The 23,746-nt window shown below is 43.8% G+C and overlaps 1 protein-coding gene across 1 annotated transcript; it reads left to right on the top strand.

The window, feature by feature from the left end:
- Positions 1-1,711: 1,711 nt before the first annotated feature.
- ZNF333 (zinc finger protein 333) lies at positions 1,712-17,448 on the top strand. The gene is made up of 12 exons (XM_016219675.2): positions 1,712-1,840; positions 4,263-4,306; positions 5,385-5,508; positions 5,919-6,014; positions 6,255-6,337; positions 9,198-9,314; positions 10,377-10,464; positions 13,726-13,814; positions 14,444-14,570; positions 14,971-15,066; positions 15,617-15,693; positions 16,199-17,448. The coding sequence occupies exons 2-12, from the start codon at positions 4,268-4,270 to the stop codon at positions 17,255-17,257; spliced, it is 1,995 nt and encodes a 664-aa protein (XP_016075161.2). The 5' UTR covers positions 1,712-1,840; positions 4,263-4,267; the 3' UTR covers positions 17,258-17,448.
- The last annotated feature ends 6,298 nt before the right edge of the window (positions 17,449-23,746 follow it).

The raw sequence follows: 23,746 nt of genomic DNA, 5'->3' as shown, positions 1-23,746 counted from the left end.
AACAAAGAAGGGTAAGGTTGTTATGCAGATTTTGTCTTTGTCTTCTGCATTGATAAGAGTTTTCTAGAGCTAAGGAGAGAGACACTCTCACAAATGGAGATTTCCCTTACAAATGTAAATAATTCTTATAATGGTTAACTTCTACTTGGTTTTTATAGCTTCTCCCACCTCTAATTTCTTAAAATTAACCAGCCCAAAGTAATCCTTATGCCAAATAGACATTATTTTTGGGTTACAAATTCTGTTTCCCCTACAGCTATAAACCTGCACAGCATGTTACCGTACTGAATATTGTAGGCAATTGTAATATAATGAAATCGAACCTAATGGGTCCAGGTTGCCTGTCGATACTTCAGCCAATTAAGCAGAGACAAGTTTGAATCATATATCAGCATTTATTCCAATAATGCCAGCAACATGGGAGTGTAGCAGGATTTGTTCACATAAAATATGCTCTACCTGCCCCCCATAAGCCAGTTCCTTATATTGGGTAGAAGGAGAAAGATTACATGGGGAAGTGGGCAAAAGGAGTAAGAATGGGTATTAAGGTTTACAGGTTACAGGAAAGGGGGAAAGGGGGGTAGCAAAAGGGTGGGGTGCCTCTGGGACTCCTTTGTTTTGGGAACAAGGTTGTCAATCTTTCCTTGATGTTAGGCAGTTAAGGAGCATAGATCACATTCCAAATCCGGGGGCATACAGCTCCCACCCAGGTTAGAAAGTGCTTTTCCTAATCAGAACAGAGCAATCACAGTTAAGATAACATGGTTAATACTTCTTGTAACTATCAGGGTCGACAGAGCATGATCAACATCTCTGCCTCCAACAGTAATAAGTGTTCGTGTAATGCACTGAGCTAAAACATGAAGCCCGGAACTAAGCTGCAAGGGATAGGAACTTTTCAGCTCCATTATAATCTTAAGGAACCACCACGGTATATAGTATTTGGCTGAAACGTCCTTATGCAGCTCATGACTATATTCAATCCTATCCTCAAAAGAAATTATTAGGACTGAAAAATAAATTTTACCTAGAATATATTTTTGTAGGGGTTGGGTTAAGCCAAATGAGGAAGGTCAGAGAGGGGAGAGGAAAGTTAAGCTTTGAGCATTCCCGGGGCACGGCTCACCAAGCCCAGGACACGCCCGAACCCCGCCCATTGGACAGAAGCCTTGCCCCAGCCCTGTCCATCGGGCCTAGACCCCGCCCCCCAATCCCACTCTCCAGGTTCCTCGGACCCAACCCCAGAGCCTAACCTCAACTCCTAAGGGAATTAAACTATGATTTCTCCTCTCCTCCAAGGTTCGACGTATAAGGAGTCAACCTCCCAGCAACTGTCTAAAGCTTCTCTGGCCCTGAAACCCAAAGTCCCGGCTACTTCCGCCCCCGGGGCCCCAAGAGCGGAAGCGGAAGTGCTCTGGGCAGCCGCAGCGCCGGCCGGGGCGTTCCGGGGGCTGTGCGGGGCTCCCTCGGTGTGCTGCGGTGGGAAGTATTTCTCCGGGGTTTGCAGGTGCGGTCAGGCCCCTCGGGAGGGCGGGGAGGGCTCGGAGGGGCCGGAAGGCCTGGGACTTAGGCGATGGCCGAGACGCTTTCTCCCGGCGGTTGCCCCGGGGTCGGGATGGGTTGAGCACTGTCCGGCCTCGCAGCCGCGCCCTCAACTCCTGCGGCCCGATACCTCGCCCTCAGGTAACCCCCTTCCGGCAGACGGGGCTCATTCATCCATCAAAAGGGAAATCACGTAGTACAGCCCAGGCCCTGCAGCTCAGGAGGTGACACCGGCCAGCCCCAGCCTTCACCCGCCCTCCCGGGTTCGTAGGGCCCTACCCTACCGCCCTTCTGCAAGGTAGCTGTTCATAAGCAATTCCCGTTTTATTTAATGACATTTCATATTATCTAGCTCTTCAATGGAAAAGTTAGACCTGAGTCTACATGTACAAATTGGTTTGAATGATTTGTCAAGTAAATTTAAAAATGGAATGCATCCTCTATCAAGGGATGAGTTAGATGAGTTTTGTGTGTGTGTGTTTTTTTTGGGGGGGGGGGTGGCTGAGATTTGCAGTTGCTAAACTGCAAACTTAGCTTTTGACCTGTAAACTTAGCTTTTGTTGCCTTTTCCTTTCATTTCTTTTTCTTCTTTTCTTTCTTTCTTTTAAAGGGGCTTTTAATTTGTGACTGTGAATATCAGTTTTTTTTCCACTGCAAGGTGAGGATGCCTTAAGGAAATCAGTTTCTTAGTTATGTCACAAGTCTATGAAGGAAAAGTAAGCAATTCAGCTCTCTTTGCTTTGGCTCAGTTACCCAAGTCTGTAAGTTACCACAAAGCTTCAAAACATGTGGGACTCCAGGAAAACGATGACATAGCTTTGTTAGTAGTGGGGATTGAAATTGAGTTGGCGATAAATTGGATGTCTTCTTTTAAAATTTTATTTTAAATAATTGATGAAAGCTCACTCTACTGAGATATGAGGAAAAAATTAATTCTGAAGGAAAATGAAACATCAGCCGTAGCATATTTGGCTTAGTGGTTAGAGCATCTGCCGGGTCGGGGCGCATGCAGGAGGCAACCAATCCATGTGTCTCTCTCCCATCGATGTTTGTCTCTCTCTCCCTTCCACTTTCTTTGAAAAGCAATGGAAAAAATATCCTCAGGTGAGGATTAAAAAAGAAAGAAAATTAAACATCAGATTTTAATTTTATGAGTGAGATGTTTGTTTTCAAAAAGAATACATGTTTCACCTTGCCTTTTTAGAAAGAATTAATGCTCCTTAAAGACATCTGAAGCCCTTTGTGGATTGTGTTATACGAACAGGCATTTTAAGTCATTTTTATATTGATTTTTGTGGTATATTGTTTCATGTGCCTGTGCGTGCAGATGTGTGCCACCTTAGCTACAGCTATGCTGAATTGTCCTTGGGGAGTGTTGGTGGTTTTGCACGTTTCGTTGGGAGTGCCGTGGATGGACTGAGCCCTGAACAGGGGGAAACAATGCCACCAAAATAGATACAGTGCTTGTCTCTGTGGAGGTTTTATTCTAGCTGGGGAGATTTTAAATTAATCATGACAAGGGTGATACGGAAACATGGAACAGGAGAATTTGAGGAGGAGTCAGGAAAAACAAAAAGGACAAATGTTTGAACCTAAAAGATGAGTTGTATGAATCTAGACAAGGGCTGTGGAGTAGGAATGGGGAGGAGATTTGAGAGAACATTTCCAGATGCACAGTCCCTTAGGCAGTACGAAGCCTAGTGGGTGGGTTCCAGGAGCCAGAAAAGAACAGGAAAGCCAAAGTAGAGAAACCAGAATGTGGCATGGATGAGCCAGGTTAGAGAGAAAGGTGTGGCCCTGAAGGTCATTATAAACTTTGGATCTTGTTCTAAGGCCATTGGGAAATCCCTGAATCAGAGTGTTAAGTACGGGAGTGACGTGATTTTATTTGTGATTTAGAGAAAACATCGGCTGCTGGATTGAGCATGGAGTTTGGGATGGGCAGAGTCCGTCTATAGGAGCTTAGATAAGTTCAGGACTTAGATGATGGTAGTTGGGTATTGATGATGCTTGTGGAATTGGAGAAGATGCAGTGTTTGAGACACGTGTGAGAGGTAGAATTGAGAGTTTGATGATTGATTTATTCCTTGTACCACATGATATAAAATAGGTGTTGGCAAACTTTAGCCCGTGGGCCAAATCTGATCCAATGCTGATTTCTATAAATAGGTTTATTGGAACACATTTTCTTTTTAATGTGTTCTTTATGGCTATTTTTGTGCTTCAACCACAATTAAATAGTTGCTATAGGGCCCATAGGTCCCATAAATCCTAAGATATTTACTCTCTGGCCTTTTACCGAAAAGGTTTGCCAACCTCTAGTATATTAAGTACTTAGTATGCATCAGATGCTGTGCTATGGTAGGATTTGGGGTCCTGAAAAAAGTGGACATAGGCCTATACTTAGTTTGTCATGGTTGGAGAGAGAGGCAAAGTCACCTAAACAAATAAATATATAAATCACAACTGGATAAGGACAGTGGAGGAAAAGTGCAGGCTGTTAGAGGTTTTTTGAGGGAATATAAGAGCATAAATGATCCTTTTATTAGGTAAGAGGCAGTAGTAGAAATGTCAGGTGCCATGGACTGAAAGGTGGTGCGGGGTTCACTTGGTCACTCCAATGGTGGCCCACAAAACTGGAATTATGTGAGTCAAACACCTGTTTGGTGCTCTGCTTCTACTCTCACCCCTTCTTATACACAGTCTCTCTTTAATTGCAGGGAGGATGCCTACTGAGACCTTAAACCCTGGCTCTGGTGTCATGGTGAGGGGCTGGAGAGTCGGGATGGTGGGGTAGATAATTAGGTATCCTAAGCTCTATCCCCTCTCTCCTCCTCGACATCAGTGAGGAAGAAAGGGGAGGGGAAGTGTGGAGCATTTTCTGCCCTGCTCCAGGAGACCTGGCGACCTCTTTTAGTGCATGTCCTCTGGAGGGAAGTGGCCTTGGAGGAGGGTCTCTGTGCCTGATTCTGGAGTCTGACTGCAGAGTGGGGCTTGTTTAGAGCTGACCATAGAGCTCCTCTAGGACCATCCTTGCTCTCCCTTCTGAGACCTACCATAAACACATGGCTGTAGTAATTTAAGTTTAAATGAATTAAAATCCAATAAAATTTAAAAACTCAGTTTTTCAGTTGTCGGAGCCACATTTCTTAAGTGCTCAGTAGCCACTTGTGCTGGTGGCTACCCTTTTGGCAAATGCAGACATAGAACATTCCTATCATCCCGGAGAGCTCTACTGGACATTGCTGCACTAGAGAATTCTGAAATTACAAGGCCATAAAACTTTTCACTTGTAACAGTAGTTCTATTTTAACAGGAGTAAACGGTAACTAAATACTTATATAATTCTTGGAGGGGAACCTAGGGATGGCACGAAAATGAGGCTATCAAACCCAGACTTCTGGTGCCTTAAATAAGGAGTTTAGGAAAAACTCTCTAAGCTCAGAAGTATAGGCTCTGCTATCACTGGTCAGTGAAGTGACAGAGAGAGTCAAAACTTATACTTTCGGATTTGTCCAAATGTTAAAGTAAATATTTTTAGCATGGTGGGCCATGTGATCTCTGTTGCAGCAATTGCTCAATTCTGCCTTCATAGCAAAAAGCACCCATGGAGATAGGTAAACAATTGGGCATGGTTGTGTGCCAGTAACACTTTTTTTGGCCAATAAAACTTTATTTACAAAAGCAAGTGGCAGGTGGGCTTTGCTGAGCCCTGGAATGGAGAGAGTTCCCTGTCTGAATGTTCTTGTGCTGGGTTTCCCTTCCCCAGTGATAACAAGTTGTCCTGCAGAATGGTGGGGGTGGGTGGTCCTTGCTGAGCCAGAACACCTGTGCTGTCATAGGAATCAGTCACCTTTGAGGATGTGGCAGTGGGGCTCATCCAGGAGTGGGCATTGCTGGATGGTGCACGGAGGAACCTGTGCAGATATGGAATGCTGGACAACTGTAGGACCCTGGCTCCTAGGGGTAAGGCTGGCAGCAGATGCTTAAGCACCTGCTACATGACAACAGAGATGTGGTGTGGGCTTTGTGGTGTTTACTATTTATTGGTTTCTGCAGGATAACAGCTCTGTCCGTTGCATTGACTTAATTTTTTCCATAGTCAGGACTTATGCAGGTCTCCTTGATGTTGGCCTTGGGCTTTGGGGCTTAGAGAACCTCAGCCCCACGGGGCAGATTGGAGGGTGTTTGTGGTTTGGGTCCTTGTTAAAGAGCTTCACTGAGTTCATTAGAAATTGAGTGTGATCATTTTGCTACCATTATGTTCGTTCAGCGTCTTGAGCTGAAGTCCATGTGGAAGCTGGGTGGCTGGTGGAGAAGCCTTTGTTTTCCTCTGCAAGCCCTCCCTCAGCATGTGTGTTTTTCTCCATGAGCAGGGACAGCACCATGCAAACCCAGGCTTGCCTCCCAGGTGGGACCAAGAGAAGAGCTGAGGGCAGCAGAGCGAGGCATCCTCTGTGCCGGGGGTGTGGGTGAGTACCGGGGGATGCAGAAATCTCGTGACCCACTCCATTAAGGGGGTGGTGTGCTGGAAAGTATCATTCCTGTCACTTGCAAATTCCATCTACTTTGCTTACTGATGCTTTCTTCCCTTTCAGTACCTCTCCAAGTTCAGGGTCAATATTTTTTAAAAACCTATTTTTTTCTTTTAATTTCATCCACTATTTCTTTCTGAAAAAAGTTTGTTTTTTTTTGGTTCCAATTCATTTTAGACTGGGAATCTCAACTTAAACCCAAAGAGTCTACTCCTGTGCAGGATAATTTGGAGGGAAATTCATCCCATGATTTGCAAATGGTAAGATCCTTTATTCTCTCTCATTGGAGAAGTTGAGGAATACGTGAGTTGGAAATGCACTGCAGGGCCAGGGAGACATTTCAGCCAGGGCACTTCCTCAAGCCCCTCCCTCAACCCCTAGTGTCTGAGGGGACACTGTGACTATGACTATGACTATTCACATATTCTGTGACTGAATAATTTGGGTAAATTCCACTTGCTGCTCAAGACTTTCTTCCTAGATGATTCCCCCAAGTAAACATTTCCATCAATGTGAGCCAGACGTTGATTGTATGAAATGTGATTTATTCTGCAACAATAATGAGAAACATGCTGTCTGTTAGGGAAGCTCCAGGACAGTTACGAATGTGAGAAAGCCTGGCGCCCGCAGTGTCCTAAAAGAACTGGAACTGTGTTAACAAGGTGCACCTCTTAAAATGCTGAAAATGCGCCTCTGGTGGGAGCAGCCCTGGGTGGGCACAGATACTGGCGAGCTTTTCATCATCATTTACCCCTTGTCAGGAGCAAACTCTGCCTAGAGAGAAGGCATTGGATGACTTCACTGCGGTGGGAAAGGCTTTTGGACATGAACAAGAGAACCCACAGGAGAGAGGGCCACACTGATTATAAAGAACGTAGGAAAGCTGTCAGGGATCCCTCCCTGCTTAGGAGACAAGTTGACACCCCAGACTGTAAACAAGCCCTTTTCAAAGTGGGGAGAACCTTCAGAACCAGCTTGTACATTACAGTGTATGAGAAGGTACACACAGAGCCCTTCCATCCCCACTTTGGCTCTGAGTTCCTGCTTTCCCAAACTGCAGGAGCTTTCAAAGTTTGAGTTCCCATTCTTGGGGATGTTGAGGGTTAGGGTTTGGGTAGAGGACACACAGAGCCAGCTTCACCCCTGGACTGGGCGTGCTTGTCCCAGAGCCAATGAAATCTCTGGGTTCTCTCAATCTGCACACCTTTCTCTCAGGTATGGATGGTGTTGGCCTCAGGCTGACCCGGTGGGTGGGGTGGCATAGCTTGGGTTATAGAGACCTCTGTCCTGTTCCTTTGCCCTGAGCATGGGGAGCTTCTCCCTGCACAGCCTAGTGTGAGCTGCGGGGCAGCAAAACCCTCACCCTGCACAGCCTGCAACAAACCCCAGGGCAGCTGAGACCCACTTCTCCCCAGATCCTCAATGTCCTTGGTTTACATTCTTGTTTAGGTAGAGGATGTTTTCCAGTAGCTGCTTGGGAAAGGGTGTGTGGTTTTTGAGAACCTGAGATCTGCAAATGTGTTATTGCAGCTGCTGGATTGCAGGGGCCTCACCTGACATGACTGGTGTAGTAACCACCTTACAGAGCATTCTGTGTGTCATAGAGCTCTCAATTGATGTTTGTTGAATGAAGGAATGAATAGATAGGTGCTGCTGAAGGCATCTCCAGGCCCCTACCGTCCCCATATTTTGATCAGCAGATGGACCGTGGGAAGGACAGGTCCTGATGGACAGGTCCTCCCTGGTTTCTGTGAATCTTTCTTCTCAGCATGGTGCTCAAGCACCTTCCACAGAGCTCCAGTCTGAGTCAGTAGTGAGCTAGTGAGCACCGGGTGTGGGAGAAGAGGAGTCTCTCCTGCTGCATCTGAGTCCCAGGAAACAGGCGGTCACAGAATGTTGTAAGTGGGCGGAGGAGATCCACTTTCAGACACATGTGTTGAGAAGTTGAGCAGTTCATCCCTGAAGACACAACCTGCAAGTAGTTGAGCTGGATTTGGAGCTGGGAATCGAATCCAGGCATAACTCCTGAGACTACCATCCCAGCCACCAGGATATACTATTTGAGGTCACACAACCCACCACTTGGTTGATGGTGCTGACTCTTCAGCTAGCCCTTCCAGGCCATTCCTTTGTCACTGAGCCTTGTCCCAGTCACTGAGGCCTCCCTGTCATGGAGTAAGTACTGGTGGCCAGGGACAGACTGAGGCCTTGTAGCCTCTCTGCCATGGTCAGCTAGGACAGTGGAGGGCAGGCACATAGAGAGCTGGGAATTGCTTTTAGTAGAATCCTAAAGGAAACTAAGAAAGGGTGTCTCCAGGCTCAGTCTTCCCACGCTGCCACAAATGAATCCATAGTGACTGCACCAGCAGTGCTGTCAGTATGTGTTGGACAAATAGACTAAACTAAAAACCTTTTCAAGAAGAGTGGTGTGTGTCAAAATTATTTCGATGAAGACGTTTGTCTCAAAATATACCCATGGGGATTTGATTTATGGAGGTGAAAGATGACACGGAGAGGCCAATGCCACAGAAGATTTTTTTGACTTACACTTCTTCAGAGGAGAGGGCAATATAAATGGGATTGGTGAGTTTGAATAATTCTGGGGGCCTTCGGCACAGGGGCTGTCCCTGGTTGTCTGGTACCTGGTCTGGATGATTTAGGATGGGGGAGTGTTGGCTTGTGTGAGAGGTGGCTAAGGAAGTGGTTCTGGGTGGCAGGGGAGACATAAACAACTGTGGCCAGTAGTTTGGCCCTATGATTGATGGGTGCCAAATAGATAAACACAGAATCTAAGAAAAAACAGACCATGGTTCATACTCGGAACCAAGGGCTTCCAACCTTTCTGTGGTTAAACATCCTGTAATGCTTCTGAGGGCTTGTGGCCTAAGTTCTTGCCAAGGCCCCCAGAACTAGAAAGGGCTCAGATTTGTCATGATCTGCTCTCAGAGACCCTTGTGGTGGTTGGTGCCCTCAGTGGAATATAAAAGTCATCAGGTCTGAAACTGCCAGTCCCATGTGCCCCACCTCCTGACTTCACTATCCCTAAACCGAGAGTCTCTGAGACCGAGAACAACCTCAGCTACCTCTGTCCTGCTCAGCATTCTCCATGCCTTTTTTTAGGGACTGGGGCTGGATCTGAAGATGCAGATCTGGCCCATGATGGGAGCAAGGGGGATACTTTCAACTCCAGAGGACCAGCCAGCTCTTTGGGAGTCGCCTTGGCCTTCTGGATACACAGTAAGCCTGGGGGGTGGTTTGCTGCGGGGGCCTCAGCCAGTAAGGCCAGGGTTCAGGATTTCTGTAAATGAAGAGGCCAGAGGGGAGGAAGGCATCTAGCACCCACTGTTGGAAACTGGGAACATGCTGGAGACCCAGGCTTAGCTCCTGGTAAGAACTGAACAGGCCCTAGCATTTCTGCATGAAGGCAAACCTTGAAGATGGCAGGTGGTAGGGGCTGGCGCTCTGGTCTTGCCTTTCTTGGTTCAGCCTTTCTTCCTCTGATCTTTCCACCATTACACCTACCCTTTCCATGGTCAGGAATCCTATAGGAATGAGCAGGTCCTGTGATCTGAGGGCTGGGCGAGGAGTGTCCAGGCTGGTGACTAAGAGTATCAGAGAGGGACACTTTAAGGCGTGCCCTGCCTTGAGGAGAAGGGACCTCCTACCTACCCCTGCCCATCACCTGCCCTGAGATACTTGTGCACTTACTTCCCTTCCACCACCAAGTCCTTCGAGCTTTTCCGCGAAACTATAACCTACCTCTGACTGCTCCTCCTGTCCTCGCTGCCACCACTCTGCCTGGAGTTACCAGGAACTGCTTCTGACAGGTTCTTGCTTCCACTGGCCCCACCCTGGACATGGAGGCCAGCAGCAGCCCTTAGAAGCGCAAGTCAGGTCCAATACCTTTCCCAAGAGAGCAGCCGCCAGTAGAGGACATTTCAAATCCTTTTCTCCCACAACAGGGCTTTCTTCCTAACTCCCCTCATTTGCATGGGTTCATCCCACACCCTTCTACCCATTAACCTGCTGGCACCTACTACTCACTTTGCTCAAGCGTTTCCTTCATAGCTGGAGGCTGCTCAGAGGAGGCCTTCTCCACTGGGGCCCCTTTTCTCTATCCTTCTTGGAGTTGCAGTTCTATCACAGTGGTAGCCTTGTCTTGAAGAATTGGGTAATCAGGGTATGTTCTTTTATCAGTATGTTCCTCAAATAAGGACCAGTCATGCAAATTCAGTCAGAGTGAGCAGGTGTGAACGGATCCCCGTGATCACCACGTGGCTGTAATCTGTCCCTGTCCAGGGGCTGAAAGCAGCTGTGCAGATTAAGAGGGTGCCCTCGCCGGAGCCTGCACTGGGCATTCCTGACTCCTGGGAGGCCAAGGATTCTGGTGAGTAAGTACCAGGTGGAATCACAGTCAGAGGGTCCGGCTGTCCTGTGGGAACTTGCATCTCCAGCCTTCATTTCCCTGCCGGCAGCCATTGCCCTGCACCAACAGGAGAGAATTCATAAAGGCCTCTCATTATCTGTGTTCAAGGGGAAAGACACCTTCACAGTCCTCAGATTTTTGTTGTTGTTGTTGTCTCAGATCTTTCTGTTATGAAAGAACAGACCTTAGTGTCAACAATAAAAAAATAAATCTCTTTAACCAAAGGAGCTATTGTAATAAAACAGTTGCTATAACCCTGGCCAGGTGGCTTGGTTGGAGTGTTGTCCTGTATGTCAAAATGTTGTGGGTTTGATCCCTGGTGGGCATGTACGGGAGGCAACTGATCAATATTTCTCTCTCTCAAACATATCCTTGGGTGAGGATTAAAAAAGTTGATATATGTGTATATATATTAAAAAAAGGATGAGCAGGCCCACTCAGCCGTGGCGAGGCCAGTCCTCTCTGGGGGACTACACTCTTCACTACACAGTATGTAAAAGGCACATTTCCTGAGAAGCAGGGAAAATCTGGAGGACAGATAACAGCTTAACTTCAATTGCAAGCACTGGATTACATCATAATTACTGTATCAGATAGCTTGGCCAGATATTTTACTGTTTGGAAAGAGGATTTCAGGCCTAGGAACAGCTTCTGTAAAATCTCTCAACAGGGAGAGAGCCTGCTATGCTCAGGGGCCCATGGAAGGCTTTGGAAGTGGGCAGAGGGAAGTGGAGAGAGTAGCGTGAGATGATGAGCGTGAGTGCACTCCAGATCATTCAGGGCCTGGAAGTGTGGAAAAAGAACCCTGGCTTATGTCCTAAGGCTACTGGGAGCTAAGGACATGTTTAGGTGAATGGTACCATGCACCTGTGGTTCTAACAACCCCTAGCACCTGGGAGGATGATGGGTTTCAGGGAAGTTATGAGTGGTAGTTAAGGTAGTTAGGAATGGAATGTTGGCAACCTAGACTTGGGGTGAGTGTGGAATTGGTGTGGCGGGGGTCCTTAAAACCACTCCCAGGTTTGGTGACTCACTAGGAGGTCTCATAGGGCCCAGACTACAGTTGTATGTGTGGCTATGGTTTATTACAGGGAAAGGATACAAAGCAAAATTGGCCAAGGGAAAAGGTACATGGGGCGAAGTCTGGAGGAAACCAGGCACAAGCTTCTAGACTCCTCTCCCAGTAGAATCACATGGGATGCACTTAATTCTCTGCAGTGAGCTGGGGCAACATGTGTGAAGTGTTGTCTGCCAGGGAGGCTCATGAGAGACTCAGCACCCAGGGTTTTCACTCGGGGCTGGGCATGTAGACACCCTCTGCCCAGAATGTACCTACATTCCAGACTCCTAGAAGGAAAGCTGGCATTCAGCACAAACCACATTGTACAAACAATTTAAGCAGAGTTAACTCGTCTTATCAGTTAGGGTAGTGAGAACCTTCTTGAAATGCAAGTTTCCAGATCCCAGCCAAGGTCCATCCTTGCCACCAGTCCTTGGTAAGGAGCCTGCTGTGTTAACTCTTACCTGCATGGTAGGTAAGCGTGGAGCATTCATTCTAAGGCACATAGAAGGTCAAGTTGAGACAATTTGGTGAGTTGTGTGTACATTCATTTACCAGATGATCCACAGCATTTATTTGCTAAGCACTGTGCGGGAGACAGGGTTGTGACATCTAAGTCACGAGGGAATGACATTTAAGTGGATCTAAGAGGGAGAAAGGTGTAATGTGGCATTAGCCATGGTGAGAACAAGATTAGAGGAAAGGAAATGGGTGGGTGGGGAGGGGTGGAGATGGGTGCTTCATGTAGAGATGTCACTACTGATTTATTTTTTGAGGGATTAACTTTTGGGGTCCGTAGAATGTTAGAGTATCAGAGGGGTGAGATTTCTCATGTGAGGCCGGAATGTCACTTCCTGAGATTAGGAACACTAGAAGAATAGGCTTTGAGAAGGTGGTGAGCACATGTTTTTTGTGTGTGTGTGTGTGAGGAAGATGAGACAACAGAAATATATATCTCATCGTTCTAAAGGCACAGAAGTGTGAAATCAAATAGTCAGCAGGGTCATGCTTCCTGTGAAATCTGGAGGAGAGGGTCCCTTCTTGCCTCTCTCCTGGCTTCTAGTGGTTGCTGGCATCCTTGCTGTTCCTTGGCTTGTAGATACATCAATCTCTACCTGCATTGTCACCTGGCCTTCTCCCCGAATGTGTCTGTTTCTGTGTCTCTTTTCCTCTTATAAGGACACAAGTTATTGGATTAAGGGCCCACTCTACTCCACTGTAACTTCATCTTAACTAATTACATCTGTGAAACCCCTGTTTTCAAATAAGGTCACATTCTGAGGTACCGGGAGTTAGAACTTCCCCTTTTATTGGGGAACACAATCCAAACCATAACAGTCTGCCCTTTGGCTCCCCCAAATTTATGTCTTCCCCACATGCAAAGTACATTGACGTGATCCCAACATTCCTCCAATTTTTACCCATTTCAGCATCAGCTCTAAGTCTAAAATTTCATCTAAATCTCATCAACTTAAAAAGGGCCAAATTTCATCATATAAATCCAAATCAGGTATGGGTGAGACTCAGGGTGTGGTCCGGCCTGGGGACAAACTTTCCATCTGTGAACCCTGTGAAACCAGAAAGATCTCTGCTTTCAGAATACAAGCCTGGTGGGACAGGCTTAGGACAGACATTTCCATTCCCAATGAGAGAGAAAGCAAGCAAGCAAGTTCACAACCCAGCAAGGCAAGAGCAGGGCCTGAGAATAATTCTCTGTAGCTCAAGGCTCTGTCCTCTGCCTGCTGGGGTGACAGCCCTGTTCTGTAGCGCATTCTGGATATTCCATTCTCGTTCTCCCAGATAGGTAAGTGGAGAGATTGGAGCCAATGAATGGTTGGGTATCAGGTCTGGAGTTCAGATGTGAGTCATCCTTGTCAAGTAGAGTTAGTAATTGATGCCCGGGAGGCAGGTTGCCAGCTGAGGCAAAGAGTACTGACAGAGATGAGAAGAGGAAGGTCTGCAACATGGGGATGCTAGCCAGAGGCGAGATGGAGGAGGAGCTTATATAAAAGACCAAGAAGGAGGCTGGGAGTGTGGGCACTGTGTGTGTCCCTATGAGTATGTGCATATGTGTGTATACATGTGGTCACTCACAGTCAGGGTGGGCAGCCCTTGGTCTGTCTAGTGTGCTCACTGGACCTCATGGCTCTCCCCTTCTCTAGCTCTGCCTGCTCAGGACCCTGTGTGGCTGCAGGAGGAGAGCATAGAGGAAGAAACTGTAGTTTCTGGCATGCTGTCCACCTGTATACAGGTAAGTAAGAAATCCTTCTTGCTCTTCTTTCTTGCTTTGCCCCATTGTTCTATTCTCATGGCATGGAGCTTTTTGACCCCACAGGGCTGGTCTCCAGGCATCCAGGCATGGGGCCTCTCACAGTGGGTGGAGGACAACCCTGGCAATGACCCCATCCCCTCAGTCAGACCTTCCCCAGGCTGCCATGTTCTGCTGAGCATCAGGAGGGAAAGCAAAGCAAGGATGTGAGCTGTCCTTGTCTCATAACCTTCACGGACTCCTGGAGAAAAAAAAAATTTCTCTCTTGCCTTTCTTTTGCCTGCAACATGCTCAGGTCTACTGGACCCTGGGGCTGGAGAGGAATAGAACTGCAAGGGCTTCCTGGCTAGTTGTCAATAGCTAAGTCCTGTCATGAAGTTGAGGTCCTTTGACAATATGCATCTGGATGCTATCCCTCAGGGAGGGAAGAGTACAGAGAGAAAAATTCTAGTTTTGAGGCCTAAGCTAAGGGGCAGATTCTGAAGTACGTTAGAGCCCCATCTAAAAACCCTCTACACAGTGTCTCCATTCCAACTTGCCAACACTCCACCATCCTAATGAGTGTTGGCAGAAGTGGCCCCTGACTGAGCCTGGGTGGGTGTGCATTTTAGGAACCAGTCACCTTTGCAGATGTGACTGTGCTCTTCACCCCAGAAGAATGGATGTTTCTAGACTCTGCTCAGAGAAGCCTGTACAGAGATGTGATGCTGGAGAACTACAGGAACCTGGCCTCTGTGGGTAAGGCTGATCTCATCACTTCATCCATACACTCATGCAGCAAGTATGGGTTCCTGAAACTGTGCTGGTTTAGAAACTGAGAGGTGAAAATACAGACAAGCCCTGCTGTCATGGTGCTTATAGTCTAATGGCTTCCCCATGGAATTGAAGATCTATTGGCTGTTTCTGAGCTTCTCAAATACATCCATGAGCTAGGCTCTAGGTTTTGGGGGCCAGAGTGTCCCAGTGTCCTAGGGGGCCCAGTGAGAGTGCTTGTTCCTCAGTGAAAGCTCTGCCCTGCGCATCAGAATTTAGGCAAGCTCATTTCACTACTCCCATCTCCAGGGCCCCTAAAGGATGCATGCCCCACTTTCATGGCAGGCGCAGTCTGCCCACACCAAGCGTCTTTCCCCATGAGCAGGAGATCAACTATGCAAACTCAGTACCTTTTCCTATTTGGAGCACAGAGAAGAGCTGTGGATCACTGACAGAGGGATCTTCACAGGAGCCCAAACAGGTGAGTGCTAGGCAGATCAGGGGAGCATTAGCTCTGATTGATAAGATGAATGTTAGATTTGGAAAGTGTCAGTAAGGGAAATAGCTTCAGTGCCTTTGACGGAGAAGGCTGTTGGTTGAGCTACCTTTTTTCATTTTTCCTTTTATTTCCTCTTTATCTCTAATATTTTACTCTGGTTTCATAGAACGATTTGTCCTACCTTCTCTTCACATATAGCATTTCCATATGTATATTTCATCCAGTTCCTCTCCACTGTAGGTTGTTAATACTTTCTCTCAACATCAATCACAATCTTCATAGAATCCTTCCTTAGTAAATTATCTACTATTTCTATTCTTTGTTTTTGTGATTATATGGCTCCTTACATAGTCAAATGCCTTAAAGTTTTCCTTTACTCTTTGATACGTTCCTCTTTTTCACCATTTCTTTCCTTATTTAAGATCAGTATTTAACAAAATAATCCTAGCTTGCTTTTTTGGTTACTTTGATCCTACAGTTTCTTTTTTTGAATGCTTAATTCCCACCCTCCACCCCCCTTAATTCATTTCAGAACCTCAACTTCAACCCCAAGATTCAATTCTTAGCCAAGACATTTTTACAGATATTCCATCCATTGGCATAGAAAAGGTAAGTTACACAAAGATGATTCTTGGTCCTCTATAATAGGAAGTCCGGGGTTGCTACTGGTTAGAAAAACAGCACATGAGGCTAGAGAGAGATTTAAGGTAAGGGGTGTTTACCCAGGAGAAAGTAGTTTCTTGGCAAGAGAGTCTGTGAATGTCATTATGAAGTAGGAGAAAACTTGAAATGTAGATCAAGACCCATCTTCACAAAATTCCCATAACTAACCATGTTCATAAGTGGGACACAGACATATTGCATTTAAAAGTTAGTGTAACCTTAAATAATTCAGAAAAAGTCTACATCTAAGAAGCCTTGTGAAAGTAATGAAAATGATAGCTCTTTGTGGCATCATATTCACTTGACTGAACTTAGGGTAGAAATAGTACAGACACATGAAAATGGTCAAGGCTTCAGCTATAGAAATGTCTTAATTCTACACACAATTTATTTGGGGGAGAATGTTGATTGTAATGATATCTTAGGTCTTCACATTTTCCTCAATTGACAGGAACAACCTCTGCATGGAGAAGAACTCTACAAATATAATGAACTTGGGAAAACCTTTAACAGCATCAAACAGCTTTTTCAGTATGAGAGAATTCATGCTGGAGCCAACCCCTATGAATGCCAAAAGAATGGGAAATCCTTCTTCCCTACTACTCACCTAATAGTGCAAGAGAAGATCCATAGTGGAGATAAAACCTATTCATGTAACCAATGTGAAAAATCTTTCAGATACAGCTCTGACCTTATCAGGCATGAAAAGACCCATACCTCAGAGAAGTGCTTTGAATGTCAAGAATGTAGACATGCCTTCAAGTACTCGTCAAATCTGCGGCGCCACATGAGGACTCACACAGGAGAGAAACCCTTTGAATGTAGTCAGTGTGGGAAAACCTTCACAAGGAACTTTAACCTGATTTTGCACCAGAGAAACCACACGGGTGAGAAGCCCTATGAATGTAAGGACTGTGGGAAAGCTTTTAATCAGCCATCCTCTCTGAGGAGCCATGTGAGAACTCACACTGGAGAGAAACCCTTTGAATGCAGTCAGTGTGGGAAAGCCTTCAGGGAACATTCATCGCTGAAGACTCATCTGCGAACTCACACCAGAGAGAAACCATATAAATGTAACCAGTGTGGAAAGCCCTTCCGGACGAGCACCCATCTAAATGTACACAAGAGGATCCACACGGGGGAGAAACTTTATGAGTGTACTACCTGTGGTCAGGTGTTGAGTCGTCTCTCAACCCTCAAGAGTCACATGCGAACCCACACTGGAGAGAAGCCCTACACATGCCAGGAATGTGGGCGAGCCTTTAGTGAGCCCTCATCCCTTAGGAAACATGCAAGGACCCACACTGGCAAGAAGCCATATGCCTGTCAGGAATGCGGGCGAGCCTTTGGTCAGTCTTCACATCTTATCGTACATGTGAGAACACATACTACAGGAAAACCCTATGAATGTAATCAGTGCGAGAAAGCATTCAGGCACAGCTCTTCACTTACTGTGCATAAAAGGATTCATGCCAAGAGAGAAAATGTCAGGAATGGTGGCCTGCCTTAATTGGTGTCTTACTCATTTGGTGGGCCTCTTGCTAATTAACTTCCAATTTGTAAAAACATAAACATTTGGACCTGTAATAATCTCTCATAGTACGTATTTAACTATATTACATGTTTTGATGTCTAATTTAATTTTTGTTTGATTCTGATTAGTGTCTTAGTTTCTATTATCATTAAGTCTTTGACACATGACTTATTTGGAGTTAGATTTTTCAATAACTATGCATGGTTATATTTTTGTAGAGGTATAATTACTTATAGTGGAATACATAAATCTTCTGAGTTGGATAAGTTTGACAGATGTATACATACATCTAACCAACACCCTATTCAAGATACAGAACATTTCTGTCATTCTGGAAAGGTCCTGCATATAGCTGGGTGTTTTTTAGTTCCCCTTTTGTTGCTGGTTCTAATTGAATTACACTGTAGCAGAGTATGTGGTCTTTGTGTTATTGAATCTTAGATATTTGTTGAGATTTGCTTTTTGGTCTAGTGTGGCACATCCTACTAGTTGCCTACCAAAACTTCCCTTTCTTACTTACAATGGAATGTAGATGTTTTTGTTCAGATTGGTAATGTGCACTATTAAAAAACCTCCATCTCCCAGTCGTTCTTGCAGTTAGAGAAGGCCACGTCACCCAGTTCTGGTCAGTATAAGAAGTCACTCAGTGTGATTCCTGGAAAAGAGGTTGAAAAGGAGTGTTTTCATTTAGCCAGATCCCTCTACTTGCCTTTTGTACAAGCAGACATGATGTCCAGTGCTAGAGGAGCCATCCTGTGACCATGAGGATAAAAGCTGCAGGCTAAAGAGAGTATAGCCAGAAGTCACAACCACTCTGGTTCCCCAGTTGATATCTTTATGGGTCTGCACCAGCCCTGAACTGTTTATCTATTATTATTATTTATTATTATTTTTTGTTAATCCTCATAGGAGGATTTTTTTCCATTGCTTTTCAGAGAGAGAGCGGGAGGGAGGGAGGGGAAGAAGAGAGGGGGGAGAGAGAGAGAAAGAAAGAAACACTGATGTGAGAGAGACACATTGATTGGTTGCATCCTGCACCCAGGTATGTGCCCTTTACCTGAAATTGAACCCAGGACCCTTCGGTCCATGGGCCGATGCTCTTAACCACTTAGCCAAACTGGCTAGGGAAAGGCAGTTCCATTTTTAATTTTTTGAGGAAACTCCATACTGTTTCCCACAGTGGCTGCACCATTCTGCATTCCCACCAACAGTGCACAAGGGTTCCCTTTTCTCCACATCCTCGCCAGCACTTGTTGATTTATTCATGGTAGTCATCCTGGTAGATGTGAGGTGATACCTCATTGTAGTTTTAATTTGCATCTCTCTGATGATTAGTGACGTTGAGCATTTTTTCTTATGTCTCTTGGCCATCTGTATGTCCTCTTTGGAGAAGTGTTTATTCAGGTCCTTTGCCCATTTTAAAATTGGCTTGTCTTCATTTTGTTGAGTTATATGAATTCTTTGTATATTTTGAATATTAATCCCTTATTAGATGTATCATTGGTGAATATGTTCTCCCATACAGTGGGTTCCCTTTTCATTTTGATGGTGATTTCTTTTGCTGTGAAGAAGCTTTTTATTTTGATGTAGTCCCATTTGTTTATTTTTTCCCTTTATTTCTCTTGCTCTAGGAGATGTATCAATGAAAATTCTGCTGTGTGAGATTTTACTGCCTGTGCTTTCTTCTAGGATTTTTATGGTTTTAAGACATTTAAGTCTTTTCCCCATTTTTAGTTTATTCTTGTATATGGTGTAAGTTAGTGGTCCAATTTTCCCAGCATCATTTATTTTTATTTTTTATTTTAATCCTCACCCTAGGTTATTTTATCCATTGCTTTTCAGAGAGAGTGGATGGGGAGAGAGAGAGAGAAACATCAATGTGAGAGAGATACATTGGTTGGTTGCCTCCTGCACGAGCGAACTGAGGCCGGGGATCAAAACTGCAACTGAGGTACATGTCCTTGGCTGGAATTGAACCCGGGACCCTTCAGTCTGCAGGCTGATGCTCTAACCACTAAGCCAAACCAGCTAGGGCCCCAGTGTCATTTATTGAAGAGACTGTCTGTACTCCAATGTATGTTCTTGCCTTTGTTGTCAAATATTAATTGACCATAAAGTTGTGGGTTGATTTCTGGGGTCTCTGTTCTGTTTCATTGATCTATATGCCTGTTGTTGTGCCAGTACCAGGCTGTTTTGATTACAATGTTTTGTAGTATAGTTTGCGATTAGGTGTTGTGATACCTGCAACTTTGCTCTTTCTCAAGATTGCTGCAGCTATTTGGGGTCTTTTCAGTTCCATATACAGTCTTGGAATATTTTTTTCTAGTGCTGTGAAATATAACATTGGTATTTTAATAGGAATTGCATTGAATCTATATATTGCTTTAGGTAGAATGGACATTTTAACGATGTTAATTATTCCACTCCATGAACACGGTATATGCTCCCACTTGTTTGTATCTTTCTCTTTTCTTCCTTGAATGTTCTATAGTTTTCCAACCCTTGGTTTAAATGCTGGATTAGATTTAGGTTAGACTGATTTGTGAATAATTATTTATTTACCATACATGCGATGTTGTAAATTCATATTTTATCAGGAGATACATAATGTTAGGTTGCCCACCATTGACAATGTTAAGCTGATCATTAAGGTCAGATGGTGACTGTTATATCTCCCTACTGTAAATGTGCACTTTGGTCCTTGTAATTAATCAGTAATCTATGAGGTGATTTTTTATTTTTTTTTGCACTGTGGGACCAGCCTGTTCTCCAACAGCGTTTCACATTGAGTTTTAGTGGCCATTTACTCGATACTGAAAAATCATGATTTTCTAATTTTATCTTGTCTTTTACAGTTATTGGCTGATATTTTTAGGTATCACCACTATGGACTCATGGAAGTTTTTAATGTTAAAACCATTTACAGTCATTTTCCATGATGTTCAAATTATACAAATGTAGTCTGTGGAAACCCACAAGGAATTTCCTTCAGGTGAAATTGCTCTGGAATTGGATTTTGCCTAGATGAAGTAATATGTATAAATACAACTTACATGTGTACTTTAGCAATATACACCTTTTCCACAGCTCAGTTTGTAAAATGTAAGGATGTAGAGACTCTACTGATTTTACTCTAACATTTTTGTTTTTACATATAAGTTGTAAAACTGGGTCTGACTTGATCTGTGTGCAGCACCTGGTAAGAGAAATATTTTTAAATGAAAAAGTAGTAAGTCTTTAGAAATGAAGAGTGAAGAAGTCGAGGCATATAGGCAGGAGACCAATACAGGTGTTTGGCTGAACATTACTTTACTCTTTTATGTCATTATAAGAAAGATCTTTGAGGATGCTGTTCCTTGTTATATATATTGAACTTGAGGAATATTTTTGTAGATAAACAGGTTGAAGTGGAGGGCTTCACCTAGACAACTGAGGAATTGGGTCAGAGTTCCTTGACTGTGCTGGGATTGAGCTGAGTATGCTATGTCAACCAGAAAACCCCAATTCTCCAGCAACTGAAGGTCAAACATTTCCTGCATACTTTCTCCCACAATGGTGCCATGAAGACTTATGTGTAACAAACATAAAAAAGTATTTTCTGTACTCTGCCCAAAGGATGACAGTTCAGTGTTTTCCTCATTTTCCAGGAGACAGGATCATCTGGTTTAGTTGTTAATTTAATTTTCCTGAGAAGGAAAAGGTAAAAATGATACTGTATTAAAAAGTGCAAGACTTGTACTCTGAAAACTGAAAAATTGTCAAAAGAAGTCAAATAACCTAAAGAAATGGGAAAATATTGCATGTTTATGGATCAGAAGAAGACTTAATATAGTTAAGATTACAGTACCTCCATATTGATCTACAGATTCAACACAATCCTTATCAGTATCTCAGTTAAATTTTTCTTAGAAATTGACAAGCACATCTTAAAATTTATATGGGACTTCAAAGGGTCCAGAACAGCTGAAACAATCTTGAAAAAGAACAAATTTGTAGACTCAATTCCCCAATTTCAAACTTGCTACAAAGTATAGAAATCAAGATAGATGATGGAAGAGAGTTAAATATCCCAAAATGAAACCTTATATTTATTGTGAATTAATTTTGACTAGTATGTCAGGACAATTCATTCATGGAAAGAACAATCTTTTCAGTAAATGATGACAGGTCAACTGGATATCCACATATAAAAGAATGTGCATCTCACACTATAGTAAAAACCTCAAACCATTTAAGAAATTAATTCCAAATAAATCATATACCTAAATGTAATAACAAAAAGCTATAAATGTTTTGAAAGAAAACATGTATAAATCTTATGGGCGGTAGGCAATTCTTTTTAAAATTATGATACTCAAAAGCACAAGTAAACAAAAAAAATAGATAAGTTTGACTTTGCCAAAATTAAAAAAATGTGTCAATGGACACTATCAAGAGTGTGATAAATTAGACAACAGAATGGGAGAAGAAATTTGAAAATCATGTCTGACAAGGGACTTGTGCCTAGAACATATGTGGAATTTTTACAACTTACCAATAAAAGCTAAATGACTGAATTAAAAATGGCAAGAGAGTTTGAATAGATATTTCCCCAAAGAAGATACGCAAAAGCCTAACAACCACGTGAAAAGATGCTCAACAGTAAACATTCAAAAACCTAATGAAAGAGCACTTTACACCCACTGAAATATAAAAAACTAGTCCTGGCCGGTGTGGCTCAGTTGGTTGAAGCATCATTCTGTGCACTGAAGGGTCTAGGGTTCGATTCCCAGTCAGGGCACATACCCAGGTTGTGGGTTCAATCCCCAGCTGGGGCACATATGGGATTGATGTTTCTCTCTCACACTGATGTTTCTGTCTCCCTCTCCCTTTCCCTCTCTCTAAAATCAATAAAATCATATTCTCAGATGAGGGTTTAAAAAGGCAAAACAAAAAAACAAATTTTCATGAGGATGTGGGGGAAATTGGAAACCTTATATATTTTGGTCTTGTTTCTAGTAGAATTGGGGAATCATTTGGGGGATTTTTATTCAAGGTGACATATCAAATTTTTGTTTTAAGAAGATAACTGAGTTTTATGTGATCAATTGTTGCAGGAGAGAGAAGAGTAGATGAGAAAGACCAGTTAGGGGGATACTGCAGTATAGCCAAAGGAAGATGACAGCTGGATTTAGGGAGGAGGTGATGGACACAGTGTTAACAAGATAGACGTGTAAGTACTGTGGAGGAAATATTAGAATGATTTAGCAATGGATTGGTTTGGGGTAGAACAGGGTAGGGAAGAGGAGAATGTTAAAGATTTTCCAGGTCCTGACTGGTGCAGTGAGATGAATGGAGAAACTCCAACTTGGCCATGTCGGGCTGCTTCATTTAAGTAGAGGTGTCAAGTAGGCAACTGGAAATAGTATTCTGGGACTCATAGATAATTTAGAGCTAGAAAAATATTTGGCCATCATTTCCTTGTGCATGGCTCATTATCATTGAATCCCTGTAGACAAGATTGTCTATGAGAGGGTATAATGTAATAATGGAAGTATTTCTAGAACAAAGCTAGATAGAGTAAATGAAATCTAAAGAAGATGAAGAAAGCTCAGCCAGAAAATTAATAATGCCAGGGATGTTGAGATATAGGAGCAAGGACAAAAGAGAAGTTTCATGATGGGGGCAGTAACAAAAACACCCAATAGTACTAAGAGGACCAAAAAATACTTATTTCATCCAGTGATATGAAGGTCACTGGAGACTTAAGAAAGAGTTGTTTTGGTGGAATGATACAGGCACAAAACAGTTTTGCGTGTGTGAGGAAGTAGAGGGAGGGACCAAATGTATAACTTTAATACTTTTTAGTATGACAGAGATTTAGCATGTTGCAATGAAGGCAGAAAGGATGCTGTTGAAAAGGTGAGACTGTACAAGGTTCAGAGAGAGTATGTATGAGCAGTAATGTAAAGTTATGGAGCAGTCAAGAGGGTTGGGAACAAAAATGCAATAGAAGGATTAGCCTTAAAAAGTCAGAAGCACATTTTGTCTGTTGCAAGAAGATGGAAGGAGGAGAGAATGAACCAGATGTCAAATGCCTGGTGGTTTTGAGAGCACAATGTTGACCCTGTTTCATGCTGCTGACTTGATTTTCTGTGGAAGAAACTGGCAGAAACACCTGCTAGAATGGAAAGAGAAGAATGAGATTTTTGAGGATGGAGAATTTTGGAAGGATCGGTTGTAGAGGGTTGGACAAACAAGTGGATGAAAAATATGTATAAGGCTTGGCAGGCAGTGTGGTGGGTCTATGAAAGTTGGGAGAAAAAGAGAATTGTCTGAAAACCTTGCACAATTCATATAGGCCCCATGAGCCTCACTTTCTTTACCTACCAAATGGGAACATAATGATACTTAGCTCCAAGTGCTGATGTGAAGAATGTGTGAACAAAAAGCATGAGATAAGATTTTGTAAAACAGAAGGTACAA

Source organism: Miniopterus natalensis, chromosome 4, assembly GCF_054644295.1.
Source record: "Miniopterus natalensis isolate mMinNat1 chromosome 4, mMinNat1.hap1, whole genome shotgun sequence".
Classification (NCBI taxonomy): Eukaryota; Metazoa; Chordata; class Mammalia; order Chiroptera; family Miniopteridae; genus Miniopterus; species Miniopterus natalensis.
The sequence above is the reverse complement of the archived record's forward strand: the minus strand, read 5'-3'. Positions and strand labels throughout refer to the sequence as shown.

Excerpts from the sequence above, each read along its gene's own strand:
- ZNF333 (XM_016219675.2), top strand. The coding sequence starts at position 4,268 with ATGCCTACTGAGACCTTAAACCCTGGCTCTGGTGTCATG. Across the intron at positions 6,015-6,254 it reads CCTCTGTGCCGGGGGTGTGG|ACTGGGAATCTCAACTTAAA; the intron begins GTGAGTACCGGG and ends AATTCATTTTAG. Across the intron at positions 15,694-16,198 it reads CATCCATTGGCATAGAAAAG|GAACAACCTCTGCATGGAGA; the intron begins GTAAGTTACACA and ends CTCAATTGACAG.